Source organism: Phacochoerus africanus, chromosome 3 (assembly GCF_016906955.1).
Source record: "Phacochoerus africanus isolate WHEZ1 chromosome 3, ROS_Pafr_v1, whole genome shotgun sequence".
NCBI lineage: Eukaryota > Metazoa > Chordata > Mammalia > Artiodactyla > Suidae > Phacochoerus > Phacochoerus africanus.
This window is the reverse complement of record NC_062546.1, coordinates 99798698-99822957: the sequence shown is the minus strand read 5'-3', so window position 1 is coordinate 99822957 and position 24260 is coordinate 99798698. Positions and strand designations below refer to the sequence as shown.

At 40.0% G+C, this 24260-nt stretch overlaps 1 protein-coding gene across 1 annotated transcript in view; it reads left to right on the top strand.

Moving 5' to 3' along the window:
• The window catches only part of CSMD1 (CUB and Sushi multiple domains 1), a 1865356-nt gene that overhangs the window by 1619934 nt on the left and 221162 nt on the right, over positions 1 to 24260 (top strand). The window contains exons 27-29 of the mRNA XM_047772241.1: positions 10476 to 10667; positions 16803 to 16941; positions 20412 to 20599. Of these exons, the coding sequence (XP_047628197.1) occupies positions 10476 to 10667; positions 16803 to 16941; positions 20412 to 20599 (519 nt within the window). The remainder of the gene's footprint in view (positions 1 to 10475; positions 10668 to 16802; positions 16942 to 20411; positions 20600 to 24260) is intronic.

Here is a 24260-nt window from a genome sequence, read left to right as displayed (position 1 = left end):
GAGACCTCATAGGTACCTGAAAAATATTTTTGGATGAGTGAATAAATGAATGAAAATGCAACCCTTCCTCCCAATTTTTGTTGTGTTTTGTTTTTTTCTTAGAAATTTACAGAGTTTGGGGCTTTGAAAACGTATTTTTAGGAGTTCCTATCGTGGTGCAGTGAAAACGAATCTGGCTAGGAACCATTGAGGCTGCAGGTTTGATCCCTGACCTCACACAGTGGGTAAAGGATCCGGCTTTGCCATGAGCTGTGGTGTAAGTTGCAGATGCAGCTTGGATCTGGCGTTGCTGTGGCGTAGGCCAGAGGCTACAGCTGATTCGACCCCTAGCCTGGGAACCTCCATGTGCCTCGGGTGCGGCCCTAAAAAGACAAAAAGACAAACAAAACAAAAAAATGTGTTCTTAGTTAATGTACTATTTTTGTTTTTATGAATTTTTTGGCCAAGTCTTGAAAAATCTCTACCATCACATAACTACTTTGCCTAGGAGAAAATAAATATAACACTAATCCTGCCAGTCAGGGTGTTACTACATGAAATACTATGTGAAATACTATGTTACTTTTGACTGAATAGCATGTAAGGCTGTTCTTTTTCTAAGTTAGAAATTTAAACACAGGAACCTGAAGCAGCTGCTGTGGGTGTTGATGGGGTAAACAGGGAGGAAGGGTGAGTTCCTGAAGTGTTCTTAGTGGTTTTGTTGCTGAAATTCAGCCTCTGTCTGCTGTTGCTGAACAGAAACATGGAGACAGAGTTTTGGGTGAAGGAGAAAAAGATAGCTTTATTGCTTTTCCAGGAAAAGGGGGCTACAGCAGATTAATATATTAAAGACTGTGCCCTGCTTGGAAGGGCTTAGGAGGTGTTTTTATAGTTTGGGGAGTGGTAAATAGGGCCGTAGATAAGGATCAGAGTAGAGGCAAGCTTGTGTTATCTTGAAAAGCTGGTGTTTAGTGGCCCCAGGACTGGTTCTGGTGGTCCTTCTTCCAAGAATGAAGAATGCTTCATCAAGTAGTTCTTCCATTTGTAGGGGATTTTAATTCCGCAGAAAAGCTCAAAGACATTGTTATGTATATTTATTCAGGGGGAACTAGGACCTGCCCCCAGGCTGCATTATTGTCTCTGGACTGCTCCTCCTTGGTCTTTGCATCCCCTCTACCTTCCCTAGTTAGCAGCTGCCTTTGGAACTGAGGGAAGGTTATGGAGGCTGAGGTTTATTCCCTAAAAACAAGAAATGGAGGACATTGAAAGGCTTGTGTGCCCAGGAGCCTCCCAGGGCCCTGCTCGGTCACAGTTTGAGACACCAAGCTTGAGGGTGAGAGTCGCAGTGGAGAGAAGACCCAGACAACGCCTTTGTTCATTTGCTTATAGAGAAGAGGTGAGGTTACAGCTTCTCTCCATAGCTGAGTTAAGTCTATGAAGAGATGTCCTTTATCCACATGTGTGGTAGATTAATCTGGAAGTAGCCATAAAAAGTTAGGAGAAAATAAGTAGCTTTCACTCAGGATGGCCATGCATGTGACAATTGGGACACGTTTGCATGTTGTTCCTGCCTCACTGGTCAGTTCCTCAGATAAAAATGTGTGCTTTGCCATTTGTAGTTTGCTTCGTAATATGGTAGCTTCTACAATAAATTACATCTTGTGAGTACTTTTGGGTTAGTTTTTAACCTGAATCATAAAAAAGTAATAATTCCACACTTGGCATTTGTACCATGTCTATCGTTTTGTCAGCTCTACAAAAGTATTTTTGATTCATTTCTAAACATTGAATAGAAACACAGTTTCATTTGCCATTTATAAAAATAAACTCCATTAATTGAAAACTAAATGTTCTGAATCAGGAAATAATTTGGATTAAAATAACTAAAGTAAGTACTTTATTTCATTCTTTTCTCTTAGTGCCCATTGTAAAGCCCTATGATATTTATTTAAATCAAAATGTTTTAACCCAGGTTTACATTACATCTAATACATGTGCAAAACTATTTGTAAACTTGTTTTATTGGGAACCAATTACTCAATTTACTACTTGACTCAGGTCCTGCTGACCCTCCTGTGGAGACTGGCAGTAGGACACTAATATCCTGATGACTCAAAGGGACGGTGCCAGGTCCTTGAGAAAGACAGTCCTGAGTCAAAAGCTGGCCAGAGACTTATTTGGCTTTAAAAACTTAACATCTATTTCAAGGTGTAAAAGTACTTCAGGATTGTAAGTTTTCTAAATAAATCCTCTAAGAAAGTGGAGGGGGGCAGTCTCTTCCCCTGTTTTCAGCAGGAAGGGCTAAGCCTCTTAGTTTCAGCTGTTATTTGCCTTACAAGCTGCAGGGAGGATTGGACCACAGTGCAGGGAGTGGGGGCCTGAGGACCAGTGATGAGCCTGGTGTACTTCTGAGCCTGGTGGCAGGACACGCTGAGTGAAGGTTTGCTGTGGGCGGACAGGTCAAGGACAGCACAGCAGCTGGACTTTGGCTTTGAGCAGGTGAGGTGGTAGAAAAATTGTGATTCCTCCAGTCTTCTGAGCTCTTAGCAGAAACCTCTGTAGTAAAAGACAGACTAATAAGAGGAAAACAAAGACAAGTTTCCTAATGTGTAGACCTCATGTTTACTTGGGAAATGCCCAGAGACAGTCGCTTTGAGGTGGCTTAGACTCCAATGACTTAAAGACCAGGAAGAAAGGTGTGTGGGGAGGAGGGGCCGCTTGGGGAGGTTACAGGAAAGGGAACAGAGCTGTCAGCCGGGTGTAAGTCACCGCCTTCTCCTGCATCAAGTCTGGTGGTGTTTCATCTGCTCTTCTCCCCCAAGTACACAGAAGGACTTGGCCTTACAAAGGTTCATTCCTTTCCATTTTCCTCACAAAAGGACACTTTCCACTGTTTGCTGAGCTTCTCCTGTGTCTGCTCTTTCTCAAAACTATCCATATGCCTAAGAGGCAGATTTTAGGGTGGCATATTCTTCTGCCCTCAGTGCCATTTGCAGAGACAGAGAAAAAGGGAAATGAGTAATTAATCCAGGAATTAATCATTGAGACCAAAGGTCCCTTGCATGAATGCATAGTACTGGTGCATCCACTTTCCTCCCTGGATGATTTTCTGAAACACTGTCCTGCTCTTTTTCTACATAAATACAGAATCTCCCTGTGAGGGTCCCCCCACCCCACCCCACCCCCACCCCACCCCCGCTGCCCCTGAGCCCCTGACACATCTAAGAATCAAGCACCAGCTCTCACATTCTGAAATGCTTCTGAACCCAGGGCTGGGTGCAGCTGCAAGTCTGTTCCAGGAACAGCTGGGCTTCCTGCGGTCCCTGGGGTGATGGGTAAGGGACGGTCCTGCCTTCCCCTGTGACCATGATGATAGAGGACACACAGCCCTGAATTATTATTCCTTTTATCACTGCACATGCTCGTCTTCCATCTTCATTCTCCAGAAGAATGGTCACTTCAACCAGTTTACTCCCCAGGATCCAGATCCACTCTGAGGGCTGGTTCAAGCCCTCAGGTTATTCCAAGAGTGAGTTAATGTCAAAACTAAAGCAGGCTTTTCCTAGGGCACTTGGGTGGGTGGGCGGGGACACACCCATATTTGCATAACTAAGAGGACCACTCGTGAGTCTGTCCAGGATTACAAAGTTTTATCAGCCACACCAGCAAACTAAAAGAACAGAGCAGAATGCCAGGGGGCAGGGGCCGGGGAAGAGAACCTGTCTCACTAGGAACCCAATATAGTCCCAGCCTAACAAGTAACCTATTAGGTAAAATAATATCATTTCACTCTTAATACCCTCCCTTAATATGGTGAATGATATGTTGTACTTAATATGCAAGTTAAGATCTATTCTGCATGCCTGCTTATGGTGTGGAGTAATTGCTATCACTTTATGTTGTCGACTGAAAAAAAATGTGCAACTTAAAAGTTGAGAGTTATGTTTTATTCGGCAGACACTTAGGACTTCAAGCCTGGGAGACAGAACCTCAGATCACTCTGAGGGGTGGCCCCAAAGAGGAAGGGGGGCAGGGTATACTGGAGTCTTTGCAACAATACCAGCTAGTCAGAACCAAAAGATTACTGTGAATAAAAGAAAACCAGACACCTCAAGTTAATGAATTGAGTGCATTTCTATGATGGGAAGATGCAAGGTCTGGGCTCACTGAAGTCATACCTTTGATGTGTACCTCAGCTCTCTGGGACTAGTGTCCTGTGATTTCTCATCCTGACTTTCCTCAGGGCTCGTCTTTGCCCGGTGACTGCAGTCTGCTGACTGCCAGATGGGGACATCCTTTGTTTCCACCTTGAGTTCCCTCAGGGCTCACCTCCCAGTGACTGTAATGCTGGTGGCTTGATGGCTGTGACATCCTTTGTTTACTGATATGGCAACAGTATTTTAATTCTCATTGTTTTTCTCCACATACGTGATGAGTATTGTCTGCTGAGATACATTATAAAAGGATTTTTAAGATAGTAAGTGTACACTAAGCAAAATGTACTTCTATCAACAAATAATAGTCAATAAATATACTTTTAAATGATGTTTAAAAACATACAAGGAGAAAAAAAAAACATAAAAGGAGGACTTTACACATATAATAAGACATGGCCCAAACACTCAATTTTCATTTTAGTAGAATTGAAAAAGGACATAACTTTGTGTATCATTTAAAAATAATATATTTCATAAGGTCTCCAGTGTCAGAATGACTATCCAATTGGAAAGAAATTTAATCCATTTATATCCATTCTTATGATACATTATTGTTGCTTTTTACAAAGTCAGTTCCATGGTTCTTATGCTAAGTGGAACACAGGTTCAGATGCATCAAGCCCTTTTTAATGGTCTGGATTCAGGAAAACAAGAAGTGGAAATATCCCTGAGATCCCACTGGGCCTGTGGAAGGCATTTTTATAACTTGAAATATTCCAGGGAAGCCCCTTGGGAAATCGAAGGACACAGTATCCATCGCCTCAGGAATAGTATCTTCCTTTCTAAGGTGATGGAAGGACAGGAGACAGATGCAACTAAAAATATTGTTTTCTTTTTTATGGACAGAACCTATAAAGATTCAGTCACCAAAATCCCATTTGGAGAAAAAAATATTTAAGAGAAAATTGAGTGAAAGATACATGTGGCACATAAAAGAATATAATCATAAAAAAGAAATGAATGCATGCCTCATCCATAAATTTGTATGACCCTGAAGGTGGAAAAGCAATTTCTGACCCCAAAGTAATGTGTCTTTGGTTGGGGGTTTTCATATTAGTCTCTGAATAAGTTTTACTGCCTTTACTAGAAAACATCTTTCCACAATTCATAACTAGAGGAAAATAAAATGGTATTTATTTCAAAGGCCCAACCAGTATATTTCCCACTGCATTGTTTAAAATTGTTTTGTTTGTTCCTCAAGTCATCTCATTATTTTTTGGGTTTTTTTTTAATCCAATCTAGATTACTCTAGGGATATTTTATTTTTATTTTATAATTCCAAAAGGAAAGAGTAAGGGTTTGGGGTTCATTTCAATTTGATGACTATGTGTTAGTGATTGATTTACTGATAATCTCAATCTTTGAAGATACACAAGCAAATGTATACATGTTTCCCAAACACCTATATAGAACCATTCTTCTACAAGTCACATTTTCATACCATTGTCATGAGCTTAGGTAATTTTGAGATTATGTATTTCTTTTTTCTTTTTTTTTTTTTTAGGGCCACGCCCATGGCATATGGAGGTTCCCAGGCTAGGGATCGAATCTGAGCTGTAACTGCTGGCCTACACCACAGCTCACAGCAATGCTGGATCCTTAACCCACCGAGCAAGGCCGGGGAGCAAACCTGCATCCTCATGGATGCTAGTCAGATTTGTTTCCACTGAGCCACAACGGGAACTCCAGATTCTATAAATTCTATTTGTTATACAATATGAACTTCATGAGTATATAATTTTAATAACACAGTCTATTATTATTATTACATATATTCTAAATGAAAAATTGCTTTAAAAGTCAAAAATATACTTTTTTTTGTTTGTCTTTTTGCCTTTTCTAGGGCCGCTCCTGGGGCATATGGAGATTCCCAGGCTAGGTGTCCAATCAGAGCCGTAGCCACCGGCCTGCACCAGAGCCACAGCAACTCGGGATCCAAGCCGAGTCTGCAAACTACACCACAGCTCACGGCCATGCCAGATCCTTAACCCACTGAGCAAGGCCAGGGATCGAACCTGCAACCTCATGGTTCCTAGTCGGATTCATTAACCACTGTGCCACGACAGGAACTCCAGATTCTACAATTTCTATTTGTTATACAATATGAACTTCATGAGTATATAATTTTAACAACACATTCTATTATTATTATTATTACATGTATTCTAAATGAAAAATTGCTTTAAAAGTCGAAAATATACTTTCAAAACTGAATTAAACCTCATACCATGAAAGGACAAATAACCACTTTTGCAAGCCTATATTATATACTGATATTCTGTGGATCTTTATTTGGAAGGATTTGAAGTTTGTTAAGAAAAATATGCTCTATGATTACATACATTTAGAATATACTGGAATAAACTATTTTTTTTAAAAAAATCTTTACTTTAGGACTTCTCTGAGCCATTAATCCCTGATGTGCCGCAGGAATTTACAAAAGGGGCTAGAGAGACAGTATTTGCCAGTCTTGTTTGACCAGACACTTATTAATAACTTACAGAAAAGTGTTCTCCAGAACACTTGTTTTTGGAAGGCTTACATGTCAGTTAAAATTCTTATTCATGTACAAAATCTGCATGTCTTTGTGCAGAGCATCTTTACTGGGTAATGTGTGCTTTTACTTTTAATGAATATTGAATAAAAAAAATTGGAAAGAGAAGTAATAAAAGCCTATCTTTATTTTAAAAATTATAATGAGGCTCATCTAGGATCTCCTCGGCTTTTCTTCTAAAGGTTTATTTTTAAACTATTTTAATACTACATACTTATTTTATTATATAATTTGCTATGTATATTTACTATGAATACTATTATTTAATAACAAAAATAAAATCATTGTTTTAATACTATGTATTTATTTTTAGTTATTTTAACTCCATATTAAATTAATTATCACTTGGAAATGAATACGTAATCATCCATGTGATCACTTGCTTGAGGAAAGTATGAAATTTCCTTTGGGGATATGAAATTCAACCCAGTAGATGAAGTTGTAAATGTAAACAGGACTTCTTTTATGTTTTTTTCTGAAGCCCAGAGAAATCTCAGCAAAGGTAGATCCTGGATTCTTTAGGAACATTACTCAGATAGTCAACTCAAGATGGCTGTTAAGTACTAGTTCAGAGCAAGCAGCATTTTGTTGCCTAGGTGATGGCCACGATGGGCTCTGAGTCTGGTAATTGAACTCTATAATTGCTGTTCTGTGTCATAAAAATGTGTGGCTTCTGAGTGCGATACTCCTGACTTTCTAACTAGAAGCTTTGTGTCCATTCTGCACTCAGCTGCTCACCCACCCACCTGCTTCTGGGGAACTGTGCCTGCTTTGTGCCCTGCCTTCTAATCTATGCAGCTGATGGGGAGAGTGGAAAGCAAAGAGAGTTTCCTCCGTGACTCTGAAATGGCATTTCCTGCTCTCTTCCCATCAAAAACCTACTCTGAAACCCAGATGCTTCCTTTCTTTTGATAGCCACTGAGAACTCTGCTTCCAAGTAAAACTCCTCCACTCCAAACATTAATAATTACAACAGCAATGATGACAGGCATGACCTGCTGGCCATCATGCTGTGGGGTTAAGATGGAGCTGTAACGGAAGGTCTTCAGTGTTCAGTAGTACAGTAAAGTCAGTTCTCTGAAAACACATCCACTGAAAACACGTCAAGGGTGTTGGATTATTTTTAGCCTTTTAAAACATATCCATGAGCCTCAGAGCCACCAGAGTACCATGAAATGCAGAAAGGTCATGGAGTTCAGAAGTTGGCTTTGCCCTGTCACTTGGTCCCTGGCCACAGGAGATAGAGTCGTGGGCTAAAAGAATAGGAAGCAAAGTCTAGGATCTTTCCAATACTAGACATAGAAATGGATACCCTCATACACTAGAACGCCAAAGGGGTGAAGCGGGATCTGCCATCGCTATAAGGGAGAATAGATAGATGGTAGAAATGATGGGTAGATAGATAGACAGACAGACAGGTATATATAGATACAGATACAGATAGAGAAACAGACACTGATATATTGAATTCATAACCACAAGCAGGTTTCGAACTAGCTTATAGGTGAATTCATGCCACTTCTGTGTTCCAAAATGCCTCAAGCAGGCTTCTTGTGTTCCAAGGTTATGATAAAGTCAAATGAGAATACCCTCTGGACAAAGGCACTTGCAAGAAAAATCACTGCAAGTGAGGTTTCAAGAACAGTCATCTTAGATTACACCAGATGTTGGAATTATCAGATTAGACTGTTAAGAGTTTTAAAAAGAAAAGAGAATAAAAATGAGTAGGGAAAAATATACTGTATAAATGGCTAATGGTATTTGGACAGAAAGATAACAAGTAGAAAAGAACAATGAAAGGAAGTTTCAAAGTCAGTAACATGAGGGAGTTCCCGTCGTCGTGGCGCAGTGGTTAATGAATCCGACTAGGAACCATGAGGTTGCAGTTTCAATCCCTGGCCTTGCTCAGTGGGCTAAGGATCCAGCATTTCCGTGGGCTGTGGTATAGGTCACAGACTCGACTCGGATCCCATGTTACTATGGCTCTGGCAGAAGCCAGCCTCTGTATCTCCAATTAGACCCCTAGCCTGGGAACCTCCATATGTCACAGGTGCGGCCCTGAAAAAACTCAGGGACATGATAAAATAATAAATTTGATGCTTATGGAGAGATTTTGATAGGAAGATTAGTCTAAAAAATTACCCAACAGAGAACAATGATAAAAAAAAAATAGACTTAGAAATGAAAGGTAGTTTAAAAGACATGGAAAATAGAGATGGTAACAGAGGGTAACAGATAATAGAAGTGGTATTTGATAAGATAATGGCTTAATTCTCTGGTTCAAAACTTAAATTGGATTCCAAGCAGGGTTAATAAAAGAAAGTTCACACATAGACACAATATTGCAAAACTTTCATTTCCTTAGCAATAAAGGAAAATTCAGGAGTTCCCGTTGTGGCTTAGTAGTTAACAAATCTGACGTAGGTTTGATCCCTGGCCTTGCACAGTGGGTTAAGGATCTGATGTTGCCATGAGCTGTGGTGTAAGTTGCAGACAGGCTTGGATCCTGTGTTGCTGTGGCTGTGGTGTAGGTCAGCATCTACAGCACTGATTCGACCCCTAGCCTTGGAACTCGTATGCAGAGGATGCAGCCCTAAAAAGCAAAAAAAAAAAAAAGCAAAAAAACCCAAAATATGGGAAAATAAGGGGTGGGAAGATACAGACCTGAAGGGAATTTCTCCTTTTGTGTTTTACTCACGGTTCCTTGAGCTAGGTGTTCTCAAATTATTTAAATTGTGATATATGTTTTCGTTAAAATAGCGTCAAGGAGAAGATCGGAAGGAAATGTGTGTAAGGAAGGATTTAGCATGATACAAATCCTTGATATATTCCATAATTGGTTGGATTTTCAATAGGATGTTGCCAGAATCGTTCAAAGTAAACATAATCTGTTCAAAGTAAGCATAGCATGGATGCATGCCATTGAAAGTGTTGTTGTGTGTGGTGGAGGGACCCTTTGCTAATGTTGTTGCTGAAACTCGACCTCTGTCCACTGTTTCCAAATAGAAACATGGAGACAGAGTTTGGGATGAAGGAAAAAAAATAGCTTTACTCCTTGACCAGGCAAAGGAAATCACAGCAGGCTAAACCCTAAAGACTGTGCCCCCCCCCATTCTTCCACACCCCCCATCCCACCCCATCCTCCCCACCCCTACCCCATCCTCCCCACCCCGGCTTGGGAGAGAACAGGAGGTGGTTTTATAGTTTGGGAGTGGAAAATAGGGCCACAGATAAGGATCAGAGTAGAGGCAAGATTTCCTTCTTCTTCAGTGTTGGTGTTTAGTGGCCCAGGGAGAGACTGGTTCTGTGGTCCTCCTCTGTGGTTTATTTGTTGGGGGTTTAGTTCTATAGAAGAGCTCAAAGATATTGTTATATATATTCCTTGGGGAGGAACCAGGACTCAGTCCCAAGGCTGCACTATTGTTTCTTTATCTTCCTCCCTTTTCTGTCTCCCCTCCCTTCCCTGTTTAGCAATTGTTTGAACTTGCCCTTTGGAACTCAGGGAAAGTCATGGAGCCTGAAGCTTATTTCCTAAAAACAAGAAATGGGGGACACAGAAAGGCTTGTGCCCAGGAGCCCCACAGAGCCCTGCTCGGTGTCATCCTCCATATGTGGACAAATGATTGATTATGCACATGGAGCATGCTCTAGTCCACAGGACTCTGCACTGTGGCAGGGAGACCACCTTCGAAGTCCTTTGACCAGATGTCCTCCCTCTTTTCCAGCATCCATCGCGTCTACCTGCAATGATCCAGGGATGCCTCAAAACGGCACCCGCTATGGAGACAGCAGAGAGCCTGGGGACACCATTACCTTCCAGTGCGACCCTGGGTACCAGCTTCAAGGGCAAGCCAAGATCACCTGTGTGCAGCTGAATAACCGGTTCTTTTGGCAGCCAGACCCTCCAACGTGCATAGGTAGTATGCAACAGAAAACAGAAATTTTATGTTTAGGAAGCAATGAATGTTATTAAAATTGCCCTGTGAATGTATGATTTCTTCAGAAATAATTCTCAAGAGTTTCTTATATGCCTCTGGTTCCCTGAGATTATATTGAGATTTTATTATAAACCTTTAAACTTTATTTTATTAGGTGAAATAAAGGAGGTAGTTTACTTAATGTATAGTAATTGACATTTATCTAACATTTTCTGTCCTTAACAAATCTTGCAAAAATCGAGATTAAATTACTGTAATTTAAAATTCTGAGTGTCTTAAAATTCATAACCCTAACATTACTGTTCTCATTTTTAATATAGACACATGCCCTTAGGCAAAACCTACTCAATAAAAAGTATGTTTTCTTTTTAGATGATTTTTTATATTAACAGTACATTTTTAATACAATCCTAAAAACTAGAAGTTATACTGCTTATGTCAAAATAAAGGTAAATGGAGAGATTTCATTCTGAAATTTACTAGAATTTTATAGTTTGACCTTATTTTTAAAAAAGCAGGAGTTCCCGTCATGGCGCAGTGAAAATGAATCTGACTAGGAACCATGAGGTTTCGGGTTCGATACCTAGCCTCACTCAGTGGGTTAAAGATCCCATGTTGCCGTGAGCTGTGGTGTGGGTTGCAGATGAGCCTTGGCTCTGGCGTTGCTGTGGCTGTGGTGTAGGCTGGCAGCTGTAGCTCGGATTAGACCCCTAGCCTGGGAACCTCCATATGCCTCAGATGTGGCCCTAAAAAGACAAAATAAATAAATAAATAGCAATTGTTGTTGCAAACTTTATTTTGAAAAACCACTATCCAAGATAGTCTATCACAAATATGTTTCTAAGGCAGTATGTATTTTTATATAAAATAGTAATTACATGTAGATTGTCCCTTCATTTAATTAAACGTTTTACCATAAATACCTATTTGTGGTATTTCATCTTCATTTTTTAAAGAAACTTTATTAAACTTTATTATTTTAATGAACCATCACAGTGTAATTTGTACTTCCTTATAATGCGTTTGAAAAATACAAAATTGAATTAATCTGCAAAGAGAGGAAATGATAATGAAATGATATGCACATAGTTAATGGGCCATTTTGTATCCAGTGACCTTGAGGGAATTTTGTGCTTTAAAATGATTTTTACTGTCATATGCACAGCAGTGGAGGAATTCTCGGTGGTCCTGTGGAGCTATAATACGCAACTCAAACTATTACAGAGTGTTTTCAGTTTTCTGAAGACAGATGAGAATTGATAACTCTGCATATTAGCATGTTCAGCCTTGTCAGAGAGCCGCCATGTTTATTTAACATTTTGAGCTGCATTTACACTTCATGACTCTTATGAGCACTGTCATGAATTTTATTTCAAGCTGAGTCATCAGGAGCTGTGCCAGATTCCTACATGTTTCTTTTTTAAAGTGGAGTAATTACCTATAAATGCAACCATTATTTTAAACCATTGGTCTATTTTTAAATTAGGAAAGACATTTTTTCCCCCCAATTTTCGTGAATTTAAGCTCCTGAAGGATTATGTTAAAAAGCAATACAACTACCAGTTAATCTCTTGAATGTAATTTCGTTGTTGATAATCAAACACTTTGTTGTAAAATCTGACCACCTTCCCACCTAATCTATAATCTCTTTTTGGTTCATCTCTTAATTACCTAATTTTGATCAGCAGCTAGATAAACCAGTTCTCAGCAAAGAAAATAGGCCTCCAAGCACTTGATCTGTCTTGAATATCAGCTCCAAACGTTAAGCTAAAATCATTTGCAGGCAAATGAATATCAGTTATGTTGGCAACCAGAACAACCCACACATAGGTCTCTTGTAACACAAAAATAGAAAGTATATACTTGGGAGTAAGTGAGCATTATCTTTTCCTTACATTGTAAATATTTTATTCCCCCAGAAATGAGATTATGCCTCTTTAAAGATACCTGTGTCTTGTCAGCGCTCATTTAATTTCTGTTCTGCGGATGAGATTTTTTTAAGATACTTTACATTTATTTATGTATTTATTGCTTTTTCTTGTTAAACATATGTTTTTGCAGAAGTTTTATAAGGTACAGTTAAGAAAAAAAAGACAGGAAGAAAAAAACTTCTCATCTTTGTACCTGAAGGCAACTACTATAAACATAAACATGTATAAGTAAGCTTCATAATTATTGTATGTATATATAATCTATACTTTTTTTTTTTTTAGGACCACACCACCCGCGGCATACGGAGGGTCCCAGACTAGGGGTCAAATCGGAGCTGTAACTCTTGGCCTACACCACAGCCATAGGAACTCGGGATCCGAGCTGCATCTGCAACCTACACCACAGTTCACTGCAAAGCCAGATCCTTAACCCACTGAGCGAGGCCAGGAATCAAACCCTCATTCTCATGGTTACTAGTCGGCTTTGTTAACCACTGAGCCACAGAAGGAACTCCTTAAAATGTTTTTATTTTTTTTGGTCTCTTTAGGGCCATACCCACGGCATATGGAGGTTCCCAGGCTAGGGGTCAAATCAGAGCTGTAGCTGCCAGCCTACACTACAGCTATAGCAACGCAGGATCTGAACCATGTCTTCGACCTAGACCACAGCTCACGGCAGTGCCAGATCCTCAAACCACTGAGCGAGGCCAGGGATGGAATCCGAGTCCTCATGGATACTAGTTGGGTTCTTAACCACTGAGCCACAATGGGAACTCCCCTTTAAATGTTTTTAAATGACAGTTCTGCATGATTATTTTATAAATTACACTTTTTACTTTCCAGTACACGACTATCTTTTTGTGTTATTTTGTATTTTTTATGCCTGCACAGTATCTCTCTATTTGGATCAATATTGACCAATATAGATTCCACTAATCCCTTCTTATTGCAGAGTTAGGTGTTTCAGCCTTTTCTCTACTACAAAGACTGCTGAAATGAACACTATTACAAAACACATTCATGATTATTTATGAAGAACATATTTCTACAAAATTACATATTTCTAGAGTTTTCAAAACATCTTTCAAGACTTTTTTCAGAAAGTTGAATCAATTTATATCACCGTCAGTTATGCGTAATTATTTTCCCTGACTCAGAAAAAAACACTGTATTTCTTAACTTCATAACAATATGGGCGTGAAGTGAAGATTCCCTGGTATTTTTTCTTCATTTTTTAAATTACTCAGTGAATTTTATTACATTTATAGTTGTACAACAATCATCACAACCTAATTTTATGGCATTGCTATCCCAAACCCTCAGCCCATCCACCCACCTCCCAACCTGTCTTCTTTGGAAACCATGAGTTTTTCAAAGTCTGTGAGTCAGTATCTGTTCTGCAAAGAAGTTCATTGTGTCCTATTTTTTAGATTCCACGTGCAAGTGATAGCATATGATGTTGGTGTCTCACTGTCTGACTTTATTTAGCATGAAGATTCCTTGGTGTTTTAATTGGCATTTTAAATTAATAGTGAGGTTGAACTGTTTTCAATTTCATATTCTTATTTGCCCCTTAAATTTGCACTTTCCTGTTTGCCTGGATCATTTCCTTTTTACTTATTCTTAGTATAAGTTTCCTTCCTATTTGCTGTTCTTTCTTTCTCTCTCTGCCTTTTATAAAATCTCTTAATCTCTCATTTGTTTGTATGTTACTCGTATTTTCACCACCTTGTCATTTGCTGCCAATCCTGTGGTTTGCTTGGAGGCCTCAATTTTTCTCTTCTCAATTTTTCTCATTCAGAAGGCAACTCTTTCTGAAATTTTCAACTGAGTCTTAGAAGTCTGATCTCCAGACTAGAAGACACTCTCTGCTTTCTGAGTCAAGTGCCTCTTGAGTATCTCCACAGTTACCATTTTCTCATGTGACCCTCAATATGCAATACCTTTTGTCCAAGTTCAAATTCAAAAGAGCTCTGAAAAGCAGAAATGCCTTCCAAGTTTGCAGAAACTCATTTTGGTAGCAACACTCTGTCCTGATCTACAGGGTAGCTGTTCTGAGGCTATCCATCTTGTTTAACAGCATGAACACTGAAATGTTTACTGTGGAAATACTGCTGTGTCTAGTTACAGAGCCCTACTGCAGCCTTTAATGATGAAGGTGTTACCAGACCTGTGAGGAGGGGGCAACCCTAAGGGTTTCTGATAAGGGGCTGGGGTTGCTATGAGTTTGTGGACTTTGTCTCTATGTCCCTTCCCTCTGGAGAATTCCCAGAATCTGAACTGCACCTCATGCTAAATTCTAACCCTATCCAAGTTATTTTTGTAGGCTTTCAAATTAAAACCTGATGAAGCTAAAATGAAGAATTCCCCACCCAAAGACAGAACCGACACAGCAAGAGGGTCCTACTTAATTCCGCTCTAAGCCTTCAAATGACCTCATTTGAAAATGCCTCCTGGGACCAGGAGGACCTTTGTTTCTTTTAAATTAATATTTGGATCTCATTGCTGAACCCCTCCTGCTGGTGGTACCCTCACATCCAGTGCCCCAAATCTATCATGTTTCTTCTTTTAAAACCTACATTCAGTAGCATCTCTCAGGCCCACAGTTACCTCTTCCCAACTCAGCACCACTCCTTCTTTTGTCCACGCTTCGTGCGCTCCTGGCTGTCGGCATCCACTCCATTCTGGGGAAGCTGCGTCCTGTGAGAGCTGCTTGGACCATTGTTTCCACATCCTTTCTGAAAATAAAACTGCTTACTAGGGGAAACATGGTTTTCATCATTTTTGAGAATATTACATCATCTTGCTCTTGCGAGTACATCTGTAAGAATTTATTAAAAATATTTCCTGCAATATTATTCAGAGTTCGCCTTTGATTTAATGAGATTGAAGTTATAACAAAAAGTCTTGGGATATTTTTTCTTAGGGAAAGTTAAATTTTCAGGAATGTTTGAGTAAAGACACATCAGTCTCAGAAAATTATACAGCATGTCCTTTCATCTTACTTACAAAAAAGTCTTTGTGTGTGTTTATAAAATAACAATCAGGATATTTCCTTTTCTGCTTATTTTCCCCCTAAATATGTATATGATCAATGAAGTAAAAAAGATATGCAGTTTAGAGGGAAGAGTATAATTTAATCAGGGTAAATTTTTTTTTTTCTTTTAAGAACAACTTGGTGATAGACCAAAGTATTTGATATGAAAGACCTTAAAACTACCATATTAAGGCATGTGTCTAAAATTAGTATATGGTGTGAATTCGTCAGTGTTTTAATACCTTCCAACTGCATGGAAGCTTTAACAGAAATCTCATCTAATAATGAAGCAGTCCCAAACATCTTCAGGTTCAAAAACGGAGCCTGTCTTGCCTGTTACCAACAACAACCTACGTAACTGTTACCTTATTGATATCAATGAAAACACATGTGATGAAAAACTAATGACTGCAGAAACAAACTAAATTCATTATTATCATCTAAAATGCTTCTCCCTGATAATACCAAACTAAGCAGTGTGATAAAATGATATATTTTGGGGTTAATATTCCTGCTCAGCCTCTCCTTGGTTATCTGTTAGTTTTGTCATTTTGAACTGTGAGACACTATCCCAAACCCTAGTGTATCACAACTGTGAGAAATACGTGACAATCATTCATTCCTTCAACACACACATTCATTCATTCATAAACATTTCCTTCATACATATTAGGATCAGAAACTTCAGGGATACAAGAGTGACAGAAGGTCGGTGGTTGTTTTACCACTGAAGTGAACTTTCTAAAATAAGAAAGAAATAACCAAAGAATTGACATGACCATTAAATGATGTTCATGAGGATTTTTTTCCCTATCCAAGTTTTTTTCCTTTTTAACATGTATGTGTATAGTGTGCATTACGGGTGTGCAGGGAATCCAGTATATCTGTTCAGTTTAATTGGGTAAGTTTAAAGTTAAAGGAAGTCAATTTCCTTTGTCAGCAGTTGGAAAATCCTCCCTAAAAATGGAGTGGGACATTGTATAAAATTTGTTAAGGATCATATACAACATATACAGACCTCCCGGGTCATCTGGGTCATTGTTTCATTAACCCAGCACGCAGTCTCTTGGGTGAGTGAACCTATTCTGTCTCATCTCACACTAACCAGCATCATTCTTTCTCCTAAACCGCCCTTGCCTGGGACAGCGGCATGTGGAGGGAACCTGACAGGCCCGGCCGGCGTCATCCTGTCGCCCAACTACCCGCAGCCGTACCCACCGGGGAGGGAGTGTGACTGGAGGGTAAAAGTGAACCCGGACTTCGTCATCGCCTTGATATTCAAAAGGTGCCACCTCTCGGATACCTCTTTGTGGTAGGACTGTAAATGCCACCCCTGAGATGCTTCGTTTATGCTTCAGAGTCTCCAGTTCTATGGCCGGGGAGGTCCAGGTCTTGTGTCTGTAAGGCTGCAAATTCTGCTTTTCGGCTCTCTATTTGTGTTAGGACACACATGATGTGGCAAGAATTACTTTTACGTACTGTCTTGTACACAGTGGGTTCCACATGAAGGGACTTAATTTACAGACTATTCAAGGAAAGTAACAACAACATGACAGACGTAAATATACTTAATATGATTTCTCTTCAGTGTCTCATATTTCTCAAAATGCATGAGAGCTAATTCATTTCCACAGTGTGTCTTGTCTGACATTCCCAAAGGTAGCACGGCTGTTATCATTAGGATAGCCATGATTTGATGGAACTCTGAAAAAAAAAGTTTCCCAGACCGGCTTGCTGTATACTCTGAATTAATAGCCATTAGTCTTTTTAAAAAAAATGCTGACTTCTTTCCGCTAAACTAGATGATAAAAGTTCAAATCATAATATCGTATGATTATACTATAAATTATACAGAACCATATTATTATCTGGTATACAATGGGTACATTTTTCCAAATCCCAAGATCTATACTAAATTCACATTTTGATTTTTGAACTAAATGATGAGATAGTCTATATATGCCCTATTAATCTCTTGGCTCCGCAAGGAAGAATGGTATAATTACATTTATTTATCTGTCAATTGAACAAGTTTCCTTTTGAGATGTTTACATCAATATTCTGGTCCTGGTTGTGATTATCTTCTTTCACTTTCTCCTCCTGATGAGATCTGAGTCAGTGTAATTTTAAACCTCTGTGATCCTGAATTTTAAGTAGTTTGATAAGCCATCATTTCCTGAATTTTCTCACGCTGCTATAAATTTACCAAATGATGAATGCTTTATTATGCCACTCGGCTATTATACAAAAGCTGTAAAAGTTTGCTGGTTATATTTTTGGATATCTTTATGGTTTTTGTTCCTACTGAATTCTTGTAGTGCCTCCCTTCAAGCCAGAGGACATCTCTGCTACCAGGAGGTTAAAAGTAAATTAACAATGAAAAGCCTTTCAGAGAACACAGAGGCTAATTTGCAGGAGTTTCCCACCTCCCTCTGTGTCATAGTGGCTCATTATCAAGGTTTATCTGATAGAATATAAGGCACTTTTACACAAGAAGTGTTTTCATTTAATTTGATTCCCCCCCACCCCCCGAAAAAAAGGTTGACCTAGAGAATCTCCAACTTTTCTTCCGACTGTTAAGAGTTTGGAATCATTAGCTGACCATGTGTCACTTGTGACATCTTCTAAGATGAGGCCATTGGGCATGTGCTCAGGTGAGAGTTTTGCTGGGACCTTAGTCCTGGATCCACCTAGTAGATGGAGGGGAACCAGAAGTACTGGCTGGGACATGCATGCTCAGTGAGCCAAGCAAAGGGACTATGGTTGACATGGCTGCCCAGCAGGCCCTGTTTAAAGACTGCAACCTGTCAGGTGTGCTTTAATGAGGGATGGGCCCCATGGTCCCCCGGCATTACTCACAATAAAGACAAACAGTGATTTGACCTGGAGCACATGTGAGCTCCAAGGTCCCCCTGGAACTAAGGGGCCTTTGGGGAGGAGAGTTTTATTTATCACTCACTCTGTAGACCTGGGGTGATGCCACTTACAGGTTGGAACTCACTTTGGATTTGGTTTAAAAGTGTGGCCAGACTGTGGGCTATTAGTGGACTTGTAGATCTGTGCAGCTAGCCGGGGTGGAAATAAGGCAGGACTTAACAAACGGAACCATCACTAATTCTAAGTGTGGCTTCTGACTCCCAAGCATATGAGATGGCCCATCCAAGAGGAAAGGTTTGTTTGTGCTGGAACAAACTGGTAATAACTGGTTACGCCCATTATGGAGGAAGCAGCCTGACCAGACTCTCATAACATCCTTGCAAGCTAGTCCAAACAAACTTGTTACTATAGTCAAATTCTGTTGGGTTGATGCAGGTCCCGCTGGCCTCTTTATTCACTCCTTAGTCACACCAATCTTTCACTTCCTCATTTCTGTCTTCAGGGAACTTGTCAAGTAAAGAGGCTCTGAAACCTCTTAGCAGTCCCTTAAATAAACCTATTCAGGACTTCACTTGGGAGTGGGGGCACCTTGATATGAAATGGGGCAACACCATGCTGCTGCCAACATTGGTTTCCCCCCCCCCCCCGCCCCCATTGCATTCAGAACACAGGGGCGGCTCCAGGGTGAGACCATGCAGATGGGAGTGTCATACTGACACTGGTGGTTGCCCCCCACACCTCCCTGGCCTGCCCCCACTTTTGCATTCAGAACAGAGGGGCAGCTCCAGGAGAGACCTTGGGTTCATGTTTTATCATTTGAGTCCAGATAGACAAGAACCACTCAAACAACAGCCCGGGTTGGTGATTATAAAAACTCCTGATTCTCTCCAGCCTTGCAATTAAATATGCTGCCAGTGGAAAGGAGAGCAAGTGGAAGTAGCACAGAGTGGGTCCACGTGAAAGACCCCAGGGGCGCTGATTCAGGGATGAGGGATGGGTGGAGGGCCAGTCAGGATGTATCCCATGAATACCTTTGAGAATATGTTTATTCTGATTCCACTGAGACCTTAGACATCTGAACCAGGTTCAGTCTTTTACTTGAGAATAGGTATGTTTTTAAACTTCCCAGATGCTCTCCGTTCTTCCCATCATAAATGGCAGAGATACGTAAAACTGCATCACATCTGAGAGCTTTGGACTTTAATTGTTAGACTTCAGGAATTATTAAGGTATTACCATTAGAGGAGAGAGAAAGGCAGGGAAATAGAGTGAGGGAAAGGAGAAGAGCCAGAGGGAGGAAGGAAGAGAGGGAGAGAAAAAGTACAATATCCAACGGTGGTGAAATAACATGAAAGAGTTGACTTCCCCACACCTTGGACCATCGTAGATGCTGCTAGTATTGGCCAAATTACCTGAGCAAGTAGGGGCCATTATAATTTTATAAGTAAAAACAAACAAAAATATTTTTAAGCATCATCAGTAACACCAAGGATATATATTTTTAAACCGAAAATAGTCACATAAAAGTCAGTCCCTTCTGAACCTACTTCTTTCCAACTGTGTTTCATTACAAGCAACTTGGTTACAGGAAAAAAGATACTATGTTAAAAGGATTCATTTTCTTTTAGACATCTTCAAAGTGGTACTGTATTGATGATGGTTGTTGTGTAAAATACTAATTATATGTTATAATTAGTATCTGTTGTATTTATTGACATTTTGAATATTATTATATTTAACTTTTTGGAGTGTCCTAATTTTTAAAGATTATTATATAAAAGCAAATAAAGTCACTGCATGCGCTCAGAGGCTTTATAATTGGAAAATAAGAGAAACACATATGAGATACGTAACCTAATTAATATTCTTTTCTTTTAGTTTCAACATGGAGCCCAGCTATGACTTCCTGCATATCTATGAAGGAGAAGATTCCAACAGCCCCCTGATTGGAAGTTTCCAGGGCTCTCAAGCTCCAGAAAGAATTGAGAGTAGTGGAAATAGTCTTTTTCTGGCGTTTCGAAGTGATGCCTCTGTGGGCTTGTCGGGGTTCGCCATTGAATTTAAAGGTATGATAATCAGCCTAGCTTGTGAGGAATGTAATTTGTATCAGGATTGCCTTAATTGTAAGCATTTATTTATACATTCTTGCCTATTTGTTTATGTATTTATTTATTTTTATTCAAGTATACTTGATTAACAATATTCCTTCAATTTCTGCTATACAGCAAAGTGACCCAGTCATACTTATACATTCTTTTGACTTTTTTCATATCTCTTCCATCATGTTCTAACCAACGAGGCTGAATATAGTTCCCTGTGCTGGACAGTAGGACCTCATTGCTTATCCATTCTAAATGTAATAGTTTGCATCTACTAACCCCAAACTCCCAGTCCATCCCACTCCCTCCCCTTTCCCCCAGCAACCACAGTCTGCTCTCCATGCCCATGATCTGTCTGTTTTGTAGATAAGATCATTTGTGCCATATATATTTAATTACACCTATTATAAATGATATCAAATGGTTTTGTCTTACTCCTTCTAACTTATTTCACTTAGTATAAGAATCTCTAGTTGCATCCATGCTACTGCAAATGGCATTATTTTGTCCTTTTTTGGAGGCTGAGTAGTATTCCACCGTTTATATATACTACATCTTCTTAATCCATTCATCTGTCGATGGATGTTTAGGTTGTTCTATGTCTTGACTACTGTGAATAGTGCTGCAATGAACATAGGGGTCTGTGTATCTTTTGAATGAATGTTTTTTCCTGGATATATACACAGGAGTGGGATTGCTGGATCATATGGTAGTTCTCTATTTTCTCATGTACCTCCGTACTGTTTTCCATAGCGGTTATACCGATTTACATTCCCACCAATAGTGTAGGAGTATTCCCCTTTCTCCACACCCTCTCCAGCATTTCTTATTTGTTGATCTGTTAATGATGGCCATTCTTTTTTTTTTTTTTGTCTTTTTTCAGGGCCACAACTGAGGCATATGGAGTTTCCCAGGCTAGGGGTCGAATTGGAGCTGTAGCTGCTGGCTACAAGTCAGATTCATTTTCCCATAAGCCACAGTGGGAACTCCTAATGATGGCCATTCTTTTTTTTTTTTTTTTAATTTTTTTAGTTCCTTGCTTTTTAGGACTGCACTCACGGCATATGGAGGTTCCCAGACTAGGCGTCCAATTGGAGCTGTAGCTGCCAGCCTACACCACAGCCACAGCAACACAGGATCTGAGCCATGTCTGTGACCTACACCACAGCTCATGGCAACACCAGATCCCCAACCCACTGAGTGAGGCCAGGGATCGAATCCACAACCACATGGTTCCTAGTCAGATATGTTTCTGCTGCGCCAGGACGGGAACTCCATGATGGCCATTCTGACCAGTGTGAGGTGGTTGTGCCAGTGTCATTGTAGTTTTGATTTGCATTTCTCTAAGAATTAGTGATGTTGAGCATTTTTTCATGTGTTGCCTATCTGTTTACTGCATAAAATGCTTACATCTTTCTCATCTGTCTGGGAAAGAGGGTCAGTCCTTCCAGTGGAAAAGAAATTTCTGACATGCACTTCTACCTTCGCTGAAAGGAAAGTGGGGAGGGGGGTTCACCTTTCCAAACTCATGGCTAAAGATAAATTATGACTTGTGCAATGAATAATTTGAGTATTTAATAATTATTTTAAGATGTGTCTATCTCGTTTCTTTAGAATGACTAAATTTAAGTACATCAAATTGCTTAGTGTTATCTCTGTATTTCAACATGCAAAATACCTATGGCTCCTTCCCTGTCCTGACCCCTGTGGCACTGGTTTCATGGGGAGCCCTGAACCTGGTCAGAGCTTTCTTCTTTGGTCATCAGCTAAGTGTCTCCTACTTCCTTTGGGGTACACCATCCCCTGTCATCAGCATCCAGAGAGCACAAACAGACTCACAAACAAAACCCATGCCAACCTAAGCATTCTACTATTGGGTACATACACTTTTTCAAATCAATTTCTCCTGTGAACAAGGAAAATAAGGGTATATTGCAAAGAATCAGAGAAAAGGACTTATCAAAAATATTAATTCACACTAACGACTACTTTATAAAAATAATATTCTGCAAAAATAACCGAATCCCTGTACTGTACACCTGAAACTAATATAATATTGTAAACCAACTGTTTCAATGGAAAAGGTAGACTATATTTGTCATCATCTTGTGTTCCCTGGGCATCCCAGGGTTTGAGAGTTGCTGGATGAGGGCCTGGATGCAGGATGCGGTGGAGCAAGCCTCCCAGGTGATTGGGGCAGGGCCGCCTCTTCGGTCAGTTCCCTGGTGACCAGGAGAGCCTTCTGAGTGGGTACTATAGCACTCATGTTTTAAAAGTTCTCCAATGGAGTCTGAGAAAAAAAAAAATATCCCCAGAAGACAAGGACAGACACAGTAATAGGATAGCAGCCAGCACTTACAAGGTCCTATATGGCTGGGGAAGTGGGGAGCAGACCCAGCTCTTGAGCAAGGCCAGAAGGAGCCATGGGTGGTGCTGCCCAGGGACCTCAGGGGCCCATGGATGTCAGCCCATGGCCCCAGCAAGGGAGTTCCCGCAAACAGACAGGAGCTGGGCAGAACACACCATGTGATGAAATCATCTCCTTAGAAAATGTGACAAATTATACACTAAGAAAGTGCTGTGATTTATCACCAAACACCCTGAACTGACAACTGAGTAAATGGAACCAAAAGATTAGATGCAGTTCATTTGGAGAAATGAAGAAAAACTGGCCATGAGAGGTCTAAATTAGCAACACAGAGCAGAAAACCGTGAGTGGTATTTAACTAAACAGTAAACTAGAGCAAAAGAGATTTATCACAAAAAATGATAAATGGGCTGATGAGACAACAGGCATGGGTTTTTTTCTCCATCATTTTATGGGAGAAGACTCTGCACTAGACTAATGCTTGTGTTTATCAGATGCTGTGTGCTTTCTGCTGGGTGATGGCAAACAACAGCCAATGGGACTGTGCCCACAGCTTTATTGATTTGTTCCTCATTTGCTTACAATAAATGATCTGTGTTCTATGTGGGATGTAAGGCAGCTGTAAAGAATTATCAAATTGTCACATACTTGAAATTTTTAAATCAGTTTTCAGTAGAGTGGTTGGAGAGTGTTCGTTTCAACACAACACACAACACTTTCTGTGAGACTCAAACCACAGCTAAAGGAGAGGACCTGTGGAGAGGCTGCCACCATTTGTGTATCTGTGTTATGTTTGATATGTATAATTAATATATTATGTATGATACATGGTACATAAGATAATATATGCTGTGTGATATATGATAATCGCTATATTACATGTGATACATATGGTAATATACCATATAATTCACAAGATAATATTTATTTATTTATTTGCTTTTTTTTAGGGCCTCACTCCCAGCATATGGAGATTCCCAGGCTAGGGGTCAATTGGAGCTACAGCTGTCAGCCTACACCACAGCCACAGCAACATCAGATCCGAGCCGTGTCTTCCTTCTACACCACAGCTTGTGGCAATGCCAGGCCCTTAACCCACTGAACGAGGCCAGGGATCGAACCTGCAACCTCATGGTTCCTAATTGGTTTCTTTTCCGCCACAATGGGAACTCCGCAAAATAATATTATGTATTTATGTTGCACTTTAACCAGAGTATTTACATAAAATATTCTAATAGCTCTTTATAATAGATTAGGTCA